Below are 15246 nucleotides of genomic sequence, written 5' to 3'. Positions count from 1 at the left end.
ACTTGCAACCTGGGCTTCTGATAATTTTTTTATTATGCAGATTTCTTGTAGAACATGTAAAAAGAAAAAAGAAGTTGCGAAAATTTTCTCCAAATCCACAGCAATTCGGAGGTTCATAAATGCTATAAGAAGGCTTGGGGATAAAGTTAAAGTTAATTTTCTCCCAGGTCACATGAGGCAACCAGTACCAAAAAATGCAGGTAAGTCATATACTGTGGCCGAGATAGCATGGTTGACAGGGCGCTGGATTCATATTCGTGAACACGGCAGTTCAAATCCAGACTGTCGAAGACTCCTCGCCCAGTAAAAGGAGCCTGGTGCGCATTAAATCATGTGTCACAAAGTACCCATGCTCCCATAGCAAACTATACCTCTGAGGGTGCTGATATGGAAATAGATCGTTCTCTGATTCATGCCAAAATTACGATCCGTGAATGAATAGATGTATGATTGGGTCCACCCGATGAATGGGCGTGACGTATGGGTAATGGTAGAAGTAGAATTCTCAGTCATAGATGGCGCCACTGGGAAAAGAGAACAATCACCCCCTCCCCTCTTACCTTAGTGGCCTACAATAGCTGCATCAAGTCATTTACTAGCATTTGAAGGAAGAATTGTTGTCCCAAATTCGTATAATGCTTTCACTTACTTTATTTCAAAATCTTCAAAGTGGTGATTTTTGGATATTAGGGCACATGTCATTAATAACATGCCTTTCCAAGAAAAAGATACAGACTGTCCTCAGTTGCCACCAAGAACAAGAAGTTTCAGTCTGTGGCAAAAGGGAAGACTGCCATCATTAAAACTTGACACAACGTCATTCTGTTTGGAATTGGTAAATGGTATGCAACATCACATATCCCAAGTCATTTATAAACTTTACGAATATTTTGGCTAAAATCAAAAGTGGCTTTATTTCGACTGGACACCTTTTTGATGTTCTTTTCTACTTAACTTGCAATGGATCAGGAAGTGAGTGACTCCAATTAAATATGTGTTCAGATATATACTTTCTTAAGATCGATGCTTCACCCTCATTATTTATTTATTTATTTTTTATTATTAATTTTTTGTATCGAGTCATGACACAAAATAAAGGCGTATTTAAATGTGACACACTGTAGAGATTACACTCAATCTTTAATATGTTCTTTTAAAGTATTTGTAACTTCTGAATTTTTCATTATTTGTAATAGATCACATAGAATATTTAAATAATTTTTGAAATTTAAAATATTTTTAGCGGTTAAATTACTTTAATATGTTTGATTTTTGCACGTCTCTGTTTTATTTCCTATGAATGATATTCCGGTACATATTACTTAAACATTTTTACAAGCATAAAAATGATGCATAAAATATAAGTCGAAAGTATGCTTTATCTAATGTATAAAATACAAGAAAAATAAATACCTTAACAACTTTTGATCTAATAGTAGAATTTTTACGTACTAGAGCAAAATATTATTCGTTTGATGAACTGACCTTAGATATGCTAATTATTTAATGCAGACGGTATTTTAAGGTATGAAATTCGACACAAAAATAGACTTTTTCTCGATAAACATGCTTGTTTTCTGAATGATTAGAGATATAGTTTATAATATAGTTTAGGCAGGAGATCGGTCGAAAGTATTGAGCCCCATAATGTTTCCTTAATTTTTCTGGCGTATTTCACCCTGTCTTTGGAACTTTTGAAGTTTTAAACCTAATTGATAAAATGTATTTTTCCAAATATATTTCCTTATGAAAAGAAAAAATATTTTATTTTGAGAAAAGCCTATGCCTTGGATAAGTTTTTAAATAAGTCCATGTAAAAAAGAAAAACATTCTTCCAGTTATTTATTATTTTTTTATTATTTAATTTACTAACAGTCGAAAAAATTTCGAATTGTTCAGAATACAAAATTTTCAAATTTCCTATGTCATTTGAAGTGACAAAATCTAAAATATGAAGGCAATCGCTCAAAAAGTTCTTGAGTAGTAAATAGTTAAAAAAAAAATTTTTTTTTGAGGTGGTAGAAAATTCAATAAGTGAAGTTTCAAAAAAAGGGCACAAGCTTTTGACCACTCACCAGTCTAAAATATTGGGGACATACATTCCATATTGCGGTTACTCCCCTATTTAAAGAATCGAAATCAGTCTGAAAAAATGTTTATTCGGAAAAAGTACTTTGTTGCACTTGATTTAGCAACTTAAAATATCGTTTGCATTAATTAATTAGTATTTTTAAGTTTAGGCTCTTGGAATCATTAAAATATCGTTTTAGTACACGCAGATCCGTTTATGAGATCAGAAGTTATTAAGATGTTACCTGAATAAAGACTGGCCACTGAAGCTGATTGCCTGAACTGAGTCTCCATGTATTTGGGAAGGAGGACGTAATAACCTATCAGGCCATTGAGTCTAAACACTCCCCCCAAATAATGGCAGATCAGAATGGGATTCTTTCCGAGTCTCTTCATTGCTTTGCCCATATCTGAAAGAAAAAAAGTAAAGCATATAGTAACGCTCTTCAGTGCGAATGCATGAAGCATCGTCTGCTATGCCATAGATTTTATTCCATAGGTTGCTGTTATATATATTAGACGTTATTTTACATTTCTAGTCATTTGATTAAGAAAAAGTTTTACAGAAATTATCTTCCCCATTATTACCACTCAATAAATCTCCTTCAAATGAAGGAAGTGATACTATTCATAATCTGCGCAGCTCGAAGGAATACAATAAAAATATCAATCTGTTTTGAAATTTGAATTCACTCGTTTTGTGAAATGTCAGTCCCCTTCTGAGATTTATTTTCGAGTATCTGCAGTTATTTTATCCAAAATGTTAATGCCCAAACAGCATATCATTTCTAATTCAACAACGAACCAAAGTTAAAATCATGACCTGCCCGGAGAAAACTGAATATTCAGATTTCAAATAGGGAAATGGTCAGGATTTTTTTGATTAAGGCTGATTGATTAAGGTGTAAGCATTAAAACTCTATGGTAGGTCATGAAAGTGAGAGTTTGATCGATTGCACCAAATTTTCAGCAATTCTCTGTTGATCAGGGCTTAAAAAATTCTTTTAAATAAACTTCTGACATAGTATTTAGTACTGTTTGGTTATTTGTGTTTGCGTCACACATTTGATTATTTTTGTTTGTGCGTCAGATATATTTTATTTCACCATTTCAAACTCAACAGTCCCAAAATATTTCAAATATAAATTTCACAGACTAAAATTATAATAATATTTAATATTAATTATAATATTAATAACCGACTGGCCTGTGTAGGTGTTGGGGGAGTGCCCTGCATCAGAAAGGTTCTGGGTTCGAATACCGGGCAAGGCATGGATGTTTTTTCCTTCTTTGAACTATCTGTCCTTACTGTGAGAGCAACGTTGGCCCATCTAACATGGTGCCCTTGAAAGAGTGGCCAACAAATCTGCCCCTCAGGTTCCTGCATGACCTAGGTCATTATCCAGATGGGCATTGGAGAGAGTAAATAAATAAATAAATAATACTAATTACAAATATTTATAATTAAATTAATAGTGATCATAATAACCGTAAGAGAGTTTAAATTAAAAAAAAGAGAGTTAAAAATAGTTTGGTGTCATTGTACCTTGTAAGTAAGATCTTCAATGGTACAAAGAGTTAATTTTGTCATTTTAAAATACGTATGAACGTAAGCTTAGTGTAGTGCAGTCTAATCATTCAGTTTTGTAGAGGGGGGGGGAACAGGGAAATTTGAAAACGCACTGCTTTTGATTTGCTTTAGATATTTAAAAAAGAAAAGAAACAGTATAGACTGAAATTATTACCTTTGAGTTGTTCTATTGGCGATTTCGGTGGTTCTGGTTTGGTTTCCTTTTTATTTTTAAGTTCAGATGGCAACTTCTTTCCGGGGAATCGTTTAGGGAAGAGAACCATTGGAATAGAAAATATAAATATGGCTATGCCTAATATGATGAAGCCTAACCACCAAGCTCCGATCCATCGGGGGTCTTTTGTGCTATATCCGGGATCATCTAAAAAATTATAACAGTTCATTTACAGCATGAAATAAAGGTTAGTTCAAACAAATCATTTTCAAACCATTCTTCAACAACAGTAATATATTTTTCAGATATTGTTGAATGTTATTGCACTATTTTCTTCTTTTTTTAAATTATTAATAATCATTTAATAAGTGGTGTCAATCGTAAACGAAAATTTGAATGAATTTATAAAATAATATTTGGTCACAACATCCAGTTTACATCATTTCTGCATGGATTTTTAAACAAAAATAACTTTTGGCTTCCCAAAAAGTAAGAGCAAATGATATTAATTCATTATATTTTGAATTACGTCATTAAATTAAAATCAAATTTCATACAAAATAATATTAAATACAGTTATTTTCCCTGTGATTTTGCATGGATTGAAACTACATATTTTTAACCCCTTGCCTGTGAAATATATTTAAGAAAAATACACCAAAAATGGAAGATTAATTTTTTCTTTCAATTTGTTCTTTATAATCATCAAAATGTTGGAAATAGATTATTTTATATAAAAAAAATTGAACGAAATATCTAATATACTTAATACTTTCACATGTATGGGAAATGTTATTTGATACAGTAAGTTCTGAGCAAAAATTACAGCAGAATAAATCAAATAGCATAATTTTCATGACAAATATGTTAAACTAATACAACAATCTTATTAATTATATCAAGTGTCATGAATTCCATGCCCCTCAGATTTCTTTGAATTTCCAATAAATTAAAAAAATCAGACAAATGGCGCGAAACTGCCAAACTGCAAAATTTAAAAACAAGAGTATCACCATCCATTGGAAAAATGGGATGGACATTTCAAAGTTGACTCATTTGCGTCGCTCTAACTGAGTTCGGGTGTTACACCACTCATGGATGCATTTTAAAAAATGCTAATTAAATGAACAGTTTAGTGAAGCAAGTTATATGACATTTTTAAAAAATTCGTGAAAATAAGCCTCAGAGCATATATATATATATATATATATATATATATATATATATATATATATATATATATATATATATATATATATATATATATATATATATATATATATATATATATATATATATATATATATATATATATATATATATATATATATATATATATATATATATATATATATATATATATATATATATATATATATATATATATATATATATATATATATATATATATATATATATATATATATATATACATATATATATATATATATATATATATATATTATATATATATATATATATATATATATATATATAATATATATATATATATATATATATATATAATATATATATATATATATATATATATATATATATATATATATTATATATATATATATATATATATATATATATATGTAACATAGAAAGCTTTTATTAATCTTTTTATGTTAGTTTCTTTGCTATGAAACAACTCCTACTTTATTCCTAATTAATTATTCTATTCCAAATTCTTTCTCACACTTTTAAAAGCCACATCCTGTTCTTAAATCTATTTTTGGCTCAACTATGCATTTAATTAAGAGCAGGACATATCTCCCTATGATCTGTGTGGGAAAAGCTAGATTTCTTTCATAAACCAATAGTAATCCTTATCACTTCCCTTTTCCCCTCAAATATAACAAAATAGAGGGAAATTCCTTTGCTACTTTCCCTAAGATAAAAACTTAAGCACACAGTTTTTGAGTGCGATTTTGAGCTCCGCCTTTGCTAGAAAATGTCTTAAATATACTATGTGAAGGTAATAAAATATGTTTTGCCTTCCAACTGCTATCTGCGTGGCCTAACATCACTCACCATGACTGCTACCCTTTCAAGCCTCGCAGGATAAATTTTGCAGTTGGTTTGGCACTTTTTTTTATCACTGGCTCCATTAAAAAAATGCTTTTTTCAAATAAGTAAAAAATATATAAATATAAAAGGAAAGAAGAAAATAATGGAATGAAGTTTTAGGAGATGCCGGCGTTGCTCGTGAAACAGATATCCTGACTAAAAGAATGAGAATTTCGGGACTTTCCTTCATAATGGGTCCAGACGTTGCCTCTACACCGTTGTACCGGAATCGCCGTTAAAGAATTGATGTCTTCGCTGTTTTGGTTTCGTTTTCGCCTACCGTGTGTTACCATCAACAATTAGCTTCTTGCGGATTTACAGCAAGTGCTTGCTGTGTTGCCCTACTTGCTTGCTGATTGTCGGTCTCATTGAGGATTGATAAAGGTTCAGCATATGATCGAATTGATTTCGTTTTCTGGCGATTTTCTCGAGTGTTCTGTGTTTCCTTGAACGGAAGATGACCAAAAATGTGATCTCAAGTGGTAGCTATGATTTCGCTCGCGTGTGCGCGTGATTCATCAAATATTAGAAGTGATTTATTGGTGATTAATTACAGATGTGATTGGTATTTACTCTCAAAAGTTTAAGTTTTTAAACGTGAATACTTTTGAATCATTTACGCTCATATATTGAAATAGGAACATATAATTTTATGTTTATTGTTCCAAATATTTATTCCGGTAATATTATATTTATCTATTAATATTTATATTTTGATAATAGTTCCATTTATTGATGCTATTATTCAATGGTTTATAATATTATTTGTTTAAATTAAATAATGATATTAAAATTTAGTGCTATCACATATTTTTTTTCCACTTATGATTCAGTATGATTATAGTTTTAATTATTATTTAAGGAATCACTTTTTATATTGCATTATATATCACAGTGTATATTATATTGATTGTAGAAGTAAAATTTAAATTTTTATTTTATTATGGTGTTTAAAAAAGCAAAATATGTGCTATTCATAAATTTAAATTTTTTTCCTTCTAAATGTTATATTTAGTTAATGAAATTTATTTTGGTTATTTGAATGCCCTTACGGAGTGGAAAAAATTACAAATTAAAGATGATAATCAAAAATAGTGCAACAAATAATTTTGAAAATCAATACAAAATTTTTCAAAATTAAATTTTAAATGAAGGTTCAGGCAATCCCATTAACAGATCAAGTTTATAAGCGAAAGAGTCAAATCCAACATAAAGTGACTAAACCACGAATTGAGAAAGAATAGTATCCGGATACACTCAAAATACATTCAAAATAAAAATAATAAAAGTAACAACTACCCGATGGTGACTAAGAAAACTATCTTGTTAAATACTAACACAGGTGGTACTTTAAAAATAAACCCAACAAATATTTTAGAAAAGTTATGTGTCCAAAAAGAAAAAAAAAAGATAAATGAAAACAAACAAAAAGTAATTTGCAAATTAACCTAACTTGCACTTCAAATTAAAAATAAGGAAAATAGCTAGGTCAGTCAAATTTTAAAAAACTGATTTACCTAATACCATATTGAATTTGAAAGCTTTGTTTTGGATTTCAATTAATAATGAATTGTGTTAAACGGGTTGTAATGTAAATTCTGAGAAGACTGATCACCTTTTCTGATTGTAAAAGCAATTTGTTCTCACACATTTTTTTTCCTGAAATCCTGGTTAATGTTTGCAATAAAAAAAACCAAAGAAGAAAGCAGATAGAAAAGAAAAAAAAAAAATTCAAATCTAAGAAAAACAAAACGAAAGGAAGAAAAAAAAAATTTGGGCATAAAAAAAAAAGAAGAATAGTAAAAAGAAAAATGTTAACAAAGTGAGTTTAAAGAAAAATAAAATAAAAAATAGAATTAAAAATAAGGATTCAAATAGCAAAACTGAAAATAATTTTGAATTTTCAAGTGTTCTTGAGACTGATTGTGATAATGTGGGGCCGCATTGTCAAAATCATGTTGACGGAATTATGCAAATTCAAGATAATGAAAAAAATTTCCATCTTCAGGAATTTTAAGAAATTTTTCAGATATTTTTGCTAAAAATAAATAGTATATAGAGACAATAAAAGTTGAACCTCAAAGGGTAAAATAACCATCAAATTTACCAGTGTCAATTTTTTTTGTTTCATGAAAATAAAATTAAATACCAAATATGACAATAATACACATAGTTCAATGGAACATGTGGACCCTTTTTTTTTTAAACTTCAGATTAAAGACAAAGTGTCAAACTTTTTATTATCTCATTGAAATAAAAATACTGAAGTCTTAAACTTCAGATTAAAGACCATTGTGTCAAAAAATTTTTTACATTTTATATTGAAAATTTTTTTGATAAAAAGTGTCAATTTGTATTTTTATATCTCATATCACTTGCATTTTCATATTTTTGTATCTTTCTTGTTATTGAATATGAATATTTACATCTTTTAGGAAATTTTTATAGATTTTCTTGTCTTAAGTGAAAAGTTTATTTTAATTGTGTTAGTATGAGGAATAACTTTATTTACTGTGATTATAAAGAAGGACTGAAAAAACTTAATCACAAAAAATTTTTGAAAATGGAGATCTAACACTTCATTTCGATAGTAGCGCTACTTCAAATTTTTTTTTCTTCCTCTAACACTGTATGAAAATTTTTTTTACATAGTGTGCAAATGTGTTTTTTTTTTCATTATAATTCATGTTACTTTATATCTTGTTGATATTACAAATATTAGTATTAAATTTTTTAATTGTGTCATCATAAGGAAAGTTTTGCAAAGGGATAATTTTAAAAATTTTTAGATATTAGTCAAAATTTTTCGGCGAGGGGGGATGTAACATAAAAAGCTTTTATTAATCTTTTTATGTTAGTTTCTTTGCAATGAAACAACTCCTACTTTATTCCTAATTAATTAATCTATTCCAAATTCTTTCTCACATTTTTAAAAGCCACATCCTGTTCTTAAATCTATTTTTGGCTCAACTATGCATTTAATTAAGAGCAGGACATATCTCTCTATGATCTGTGTGGGAAAAGCTAGATTTCTTTCATAAACCAATAGTAATCCTTATCACTTCCCTTTCCCCCTCAAATATAACAAAATAGAGGGAAATTCCTTTGCTACTTTCCCTAAGATAAAAACTTAAGCACACAGTTTTTGAGTGTGATTTTGAGCTCCGCCTTTGCTAGAAAATGTCTTAAATATACTATGTGAAGGTAATAAAATATGTTTTGACTTCCAACTGCTATCTGCGTGGCCTAACATCACTCACCATGACTGCTACCCTTTCATATATATATAATCTTTATATATATATATATATATATATATATATATATATATATATATATATATATATATATATATATATATATATATATATATATATATATATATATATATATATATATATATATATATATATATATATATACATATATATATAAAGATTACCAAACCGGCAAGCGTTCTAGTCACTAATGGAGATGAGATGGGTTCAGCCCGACGATGAAAGGCTCGACGACGCCGACTCGGGTTCTTTTACTGAAAAAAAGGTCGAGTCGGCTCAGGCTCACAATAAAATTCTCATAAGCTTTTTTTACTAGTTTTAAACAAACGGTTGATTCCGCTATTTAGTTTGAAATGTATAAAATTTGTAAGGCATGAAAAATTACAGAGCTTTACTACTATTGCTCGGTGCTTTTGCTGTGTGAGGCTAGCACTAAATGTTTCATTTTTAATTTTTGTTTTAGTCATCTTGGGGTTTCAGTCGATTCAATTTTTCTTTTCGCTTTTTCTTTTACAGATTCGTAAAAAAGGCATTAAAAAGGTTTCAATTTATTAATTTACTTGCTGAGACATCAAAAGTCAAGTGACGAGACAACAAAATTTAGCCTCTATCTCTGATGGATCTGAACTCTAAGTAAACCTGTCTCGGACACCCAAATGCGAGCTCAAATCTAGTCGCTATAGTCTAGTAACTCGGGATACACTCGCGGACATTTTCAGTAAATTGCGTTAGTTGTCTGTAATACTTAAGTTCACTGAAAAATCGAATGTTAGGTTCTTTTAAATGGTAGGTAGCTCAGGGAAGCATTTTAAAATGGTTCTGTGGTTCAGAAGCTTTATAAGTCTGACGACTACTTCCCTTCAAAATAAGTAGATATCATTAAAAATAATTTTATATATACTGCTCACGGCTTGAGCAATGCCCTGATGAAATTTAGTTTTTAAGTATAAAAAAAGGCACTATAATCCATGAACGCCATATATTTATATATAGAATGGAATATTAATTCCTACTTACAGAAAGGATCTTCATAAAAACTGAGACAAAGAGAGGATAAAAGAAAGCCAAAAGTAGGTCCCAGGAGGCGCAATGAAAATAAGGTTCCTGAAAGAAATATGGTTTTAAAATCGATATCTTGTAACTATTATAAAGATAAATTCCAAGAGTTCTATAAAAATATGGCATTTAGTACACAAAATTTAAACAATATATAGTTTATTTAAAGAATATTACTTGGTCTGAAATCTAAAGCATCACTCACTACTTGCTTAGTATGGTTTTATTTCTCTCTACATTTAAAAATCATTCGAGCTTCGGTTTTGACTGTTCAACTCAAAATTTTCTGAACAAAATCCAAAACCTTGAAATGATGAAAGGATGTAGAATAATGTACTAGAATTACCATAGGATGAAAAAATTACCATTTCATATAATTGTTTTGAGATGTGTTTACTATTAACATGTATTAATTTTTTTGGATAATTAATTAATATGTTTTATTACTTTACTTAAAAAATAGAAAAAAAAAGTTTGAATTGTAAGGTACAAGAATTTTTACGAATTCTAAAGAAGGTAGTAATTTTTAATGGCAAAATGAAAAATTTGAATTATCGAAATTTAAAACATTCGCATACTTAAAATGTGATTTCTCAAGAACTATGAGACCAATTTCGTAAAAATCCGATCATTAGAACAAGAGTCGTTCAAGGTGATGTTTTTTTTCTTCTTGTGACACTTTTTTCGCCTATAGGTTAAAATTAGACTCTCGCTGTTGGTCTCACTGTGCAACGCTTTCGAAGATGAATGAACAATTGTTCCAATACATTTCCAAAGATTTACTTTAATTAGGGTTTGTCCAATATTCTCCGACGCCTTAGCAACGTTATGGTAGGTAACACTCTTTTTATTCACATGCAGTTAAGTAGAATCTATAACTCATAACTGTATATTATTATAACAATAGCTTGGAGATTAAGTTTGATACCGTGGTAACGGAGAGTTCGCGTAACCTTCAAACGCCTATTATACACACTAGAGTCGACTTTAAATATTTACGATATTTTTGTACATTCACGATATAGTGACCTCACGTTACAAAAGGTATCACTCTTAGAAAAAAAAACTTTTAAGCAATGAAGGAGTACTGAAAAATAAAATTTACATAATTTTAAATAATTTTTCCAAAGTTTCAGAAAACTCACCAAGAGGTGATTGCAACAAATTGGCATTTTTTATAGAATTATTTGCATGTGGTCCAAAGAAATTTTAATCAAATATGCTTAACTAAGAATCATACATTGATATATCAATTTTGCTGCCACTAGATCTTCCTTTGCAAAGAAGGATCTTTCTCAGAAAAATCTTTCTCTCAATAACAGCAGCATCAGTTTTCGTTTGAGTGATAGGAAGTTAATCAGTTAATTTATAATAGTGGAAAAAAAGGTATGAAAATTTTAATGAAATAAAATATAAAATAAATACTGTAAGTATTAAATTTTTTACTTAATTTTAAAGTGTGTCGCTATAAATGAATGCATACGTATAGAATAATCTATATTCAATATAAAGTAGATAAATAGGATGAATGGTCCGAGCATTCTCATTGGACGAAAAATTCACATGATAAGATCTAGTTTTCTAGCGTGAAGGTCATAAAATGAATAAGTTAAAAAGGCTATGTTAATAGGGTCGACCTGAACTGATTTATTGACACTCAATTTTTAAGAAATTATTTACTTGTAATTCTTGTTTATTATTTCATTTTTATATTTTCTGTCAATACTACGTTTTATATTTTGATTACTTTTCCGAATTGAAGTCTTATTAGAACTGAAGGAACTTATTAGAACTTATTAGAACTGTAGTCTTATTAGTTCTTCGTTATAATAAATAATCTTATGATATTATCTTATTACACAACATATTATGATACACGTATGCATGAGGTATCTTATGATTCATTTTGCAATCATTAAATTATAAAATGTATCAAAAATGTTCAAAGTTACATATACTTTTCTTATAAACTTCGTGTAAAACTGTAATCAGTTAACATTTGCAATCAGAATAATGATTACAAAATTGTAAAATATTATTAGGAACTATTTTTTCGCTCTATAACTGACTATACTCTTCAATGATAACTGTTTAATGATTATTTTAGTAACCAAAAATTAAACGGGAAATCAAAAAACAATATTGTAGATGAATTTGCGATCAGATGATCGGTAATTAAATCTAAGAAACTAAATCTATGTTGATACGATAAAACAATTTTTGGTCTTTTATTTAAATACTTTTTTAATTTAGGCGTAACAATCTGTTTATTGTTAAAATAACAAAAAAGAAATGTTTGTAGAAATCGAGGAGAGGTGAACGAAGGATTCAGAAATGTTTTTCAATTCATACAGAAAATCACTGCTTGTTTCGTTAATCACATTTCGCTTGCTAATAAACTATAATCGATTCATAAAACTCTTAATATCTAAAGATATTTTTGTACATTCACGATATAGTGACCTCACGTTACAAAAGGTATCACTCTTAGAAAAAAAAACTTTTAAGCAATGAAGGAGTACTGAAAAATAAAATTTACATAATTTTAAATAATTTTTCCAAAGTTTCAGAAAACTCACCAAGAGGTGATTGCAACAAATTGGCATTTTTTATAGAATTATTTGCATGTGGTCCAAAGAAATTTTAATCAAATATGCTTAACTAAGAATCATACATTGATATATCAATTTTGCTGCCACTAGATCTTCCTTTGCAAAGAAGGATCTTTCTCAGAAAAATCTTTCTCTCAATAACAGCAGCATCAGTTTTCGTTTGAGTGATAGGAAGTTAATCAGTTAATTTATAATAGTGGAAAAAAAGGTATGAAAATTTTAATGAAATAAAATATAAAATAAATACTGTAAGTATTAAATTTTTTACTTAATTTTAAAGTGTGTCGCTATAAATGAATGCATACGTATAGAATAATCTATATTCAATATAAAGTAGATAAATAGGATGAATGGTCCGAGCATTCTCATTGGACGAAAAATTCACATGATAAGATCTAGTTTTCTAGCGTGAAGGTCATAAAATGAATAAGTTAAAAAGGCTATGTTAATAGGGTCGACCTGAACTGATTTATTGACACTCAATTTTTAAGAAATTATTTACTTGTAATTCTTGTTTATTATTTCATTTTTATATTTTCTGTCAATACTACGTTTTATATTTTGATTACTTTTCCGAATTGAAGTCTTATTAGAACTGAAGGAACTTATTAGAACTTATTAGAACTGTAGTCTTATTAGTTCTTCGTTATAATAAATAATCTTATGATATTATCTTATTACACAACATATTATGATACACGTATGCATGAGGTATCTTATGATTCATTTTGCAATCATTAAATTATAAAATGTATCAAAAATGTTCAAAGTTACATATACTTTTCTTATAAACTTCGTGTAAAACTGTAATCAGTTAACATTTGCAATCAGAATAATGATTACAAAATTGTAAAATATTATTAGGAACTATTTTTTCGCTCTATAACTGACTATACTCTTCAATGATAACTGTTTAATGATTATTTTAGTAACCAAAAATTAAACGGGAAATCAAAAAACAATATTGTAGATGAATTTGCGATCAGATGATCGGTAATTAAATCTAAGAAACTAAATCTATGTTGATACGATAAAACAATTTTTGGTCTTTTATTTAAATACTTTTTTAATTTAGGCGTAACAATCTGTTTATTGTTAAAATAACAAAAAAGAAATGTTTGTAGAAATCGAGGAGAGGTGAACGAAGGATTCAGAAATGTTTTTCAATTCATACAGAAAATCACTGCTTGTTTCGTTAATCACATTTCGCTTGCTAATAAACTATAATCGATTCATAAAACTCTTAATATCTAAAGACCACTAAAAATAATAATCGTGAAATTCATTATCAATGTGATTATAATATTTTTATCATCACATTTGTATACAAATATAACGCTTTCTTGGGGGAAAAAACGCCCTTCTGATTATGATAATAATAATAGATAAGAAAAAATGAAAAACCTAAGAATTTAGTTTACACATTCAGCTTTTCTAATCAATTTTATCGCTGATGTTAAAAACTCGTAAGACAAACACTAATTGACCTTATAACAGAATAGTTCACGTGTTTATAACGTTCTCCGAAAATTTAGTTTAAGTCAATGCAATGATTATCTGTGTATACAGATGACTGGCGCTGGACTCCTCTAAAAAGATAGCCGGAATTTTTTTATCGCCAAATTCAATTTTGCATTACATAGTTGTGAGAAGGAAAAAAAATACATACTTCCTTTTTAAGTGACATCATAGTTCTTATAAGAAGAAAAAACATTTTAGATATTTTTAAATAACAATTCAATCTAATACAGAAATGGGTCGCCTAACCAATCCGATGGGAAGGCCTTGGAAAAGACATTCAAAACAGTTTCATTTTATTCACTTGGTTTCGTTTAGTGGACGAAAATGAAAAGATTACAAATTACAATTGTTAAATCAAAAAAATTGTGGAATAAGAGAAAGAAATATTGTTATAAATCTCACTTTTAAATAATAAGGTACAGGGCTTAAAAAAAACCATATCAAATTTGGATCTAATGATTAGATTTTCACGTACTAATACACAATCTTAATAGTGAGAGCCGAATTATAATCAGTTTTATTAATTAGTGCAGATAGCAAAACATAGGTTTTATTGGATAGATATACATTCAACTTATTTTGACTCTTTTCTCTCAAAAAAGCGAGGGGGGGGGGGTGATTAGAATCTGGAATATACATTGCCAATGGCTTAAACGGGAGAATTGTTGAGAGTTTGACCATATTTATGTTAATTTCACTTTTTGGTCGCTAAGCTATCTAAAAGAACTTGCGTTTTTTAAATTTTAATTTCTCAATGACGATTTGCTCTATTTCCATCAAATTTTGGATTTTGCGTTTTAATATTAAATAGATTAAATTTTTGTAAAAACTTTGTTAAAATGATTTTTTTAGACCAATTGCAAATTAAATAATAAAAAATAATGCATT

The 15246-nt window shown here is 28.4% G+C and overlaps 1 protein-coding gene across 2 annotated transcripts in view; it reads right to left on the bottom strand.

Annotated features, from left to right (window-relative positions):
• LOC107442145 (solute carrier organic anion transporter family member 74D) overlaps positions 1–15246 on the bottom strand; it is a 64399-nt gene that overhangs the window by 13670 nt on the left and 35483 nt on the right. For both annotated transcript variants that reach the window (XM_016055616.5, XM_016055618.4), the window contains 3 exons: positions 10187–10273; positions 3816–4022; positions 2316–2480 (listed from right to left, as the gene is read on the bottom strand). In XM_016055616.5, coding sequence (XP_015911102.2) covers positions 2316–2480; positions 3816–4022; positions 10187–10273 — 459 coding nt within the window. The remainder of the gene's footprint in view (positions 1–2315; positions 2481–3815; positions 4023–10186; positions 10274–15246) is intronic.

This window comes from Parasteatoda tepidariorum, chromosome 10 (genome assembly GCF_982258835.1).
Source record: "Parasteatoda tepidariorum strain Cologne lab strain chromosome 10, Ptep-v5.0, whole genome shotgun sequence".
Taxonomy (NCBI): Eukaryota; Metazoa; Arthropoda; class Arachnida; order Araneae; family Theridiidae; genus Parasteatoda; species Parasteatoda tepidariorum.
The sequence above is the reverse complement of the archived record's forward strand: the minus strand, read 5'-3'. Positions and strand labels throughout refer to the sequence as shown.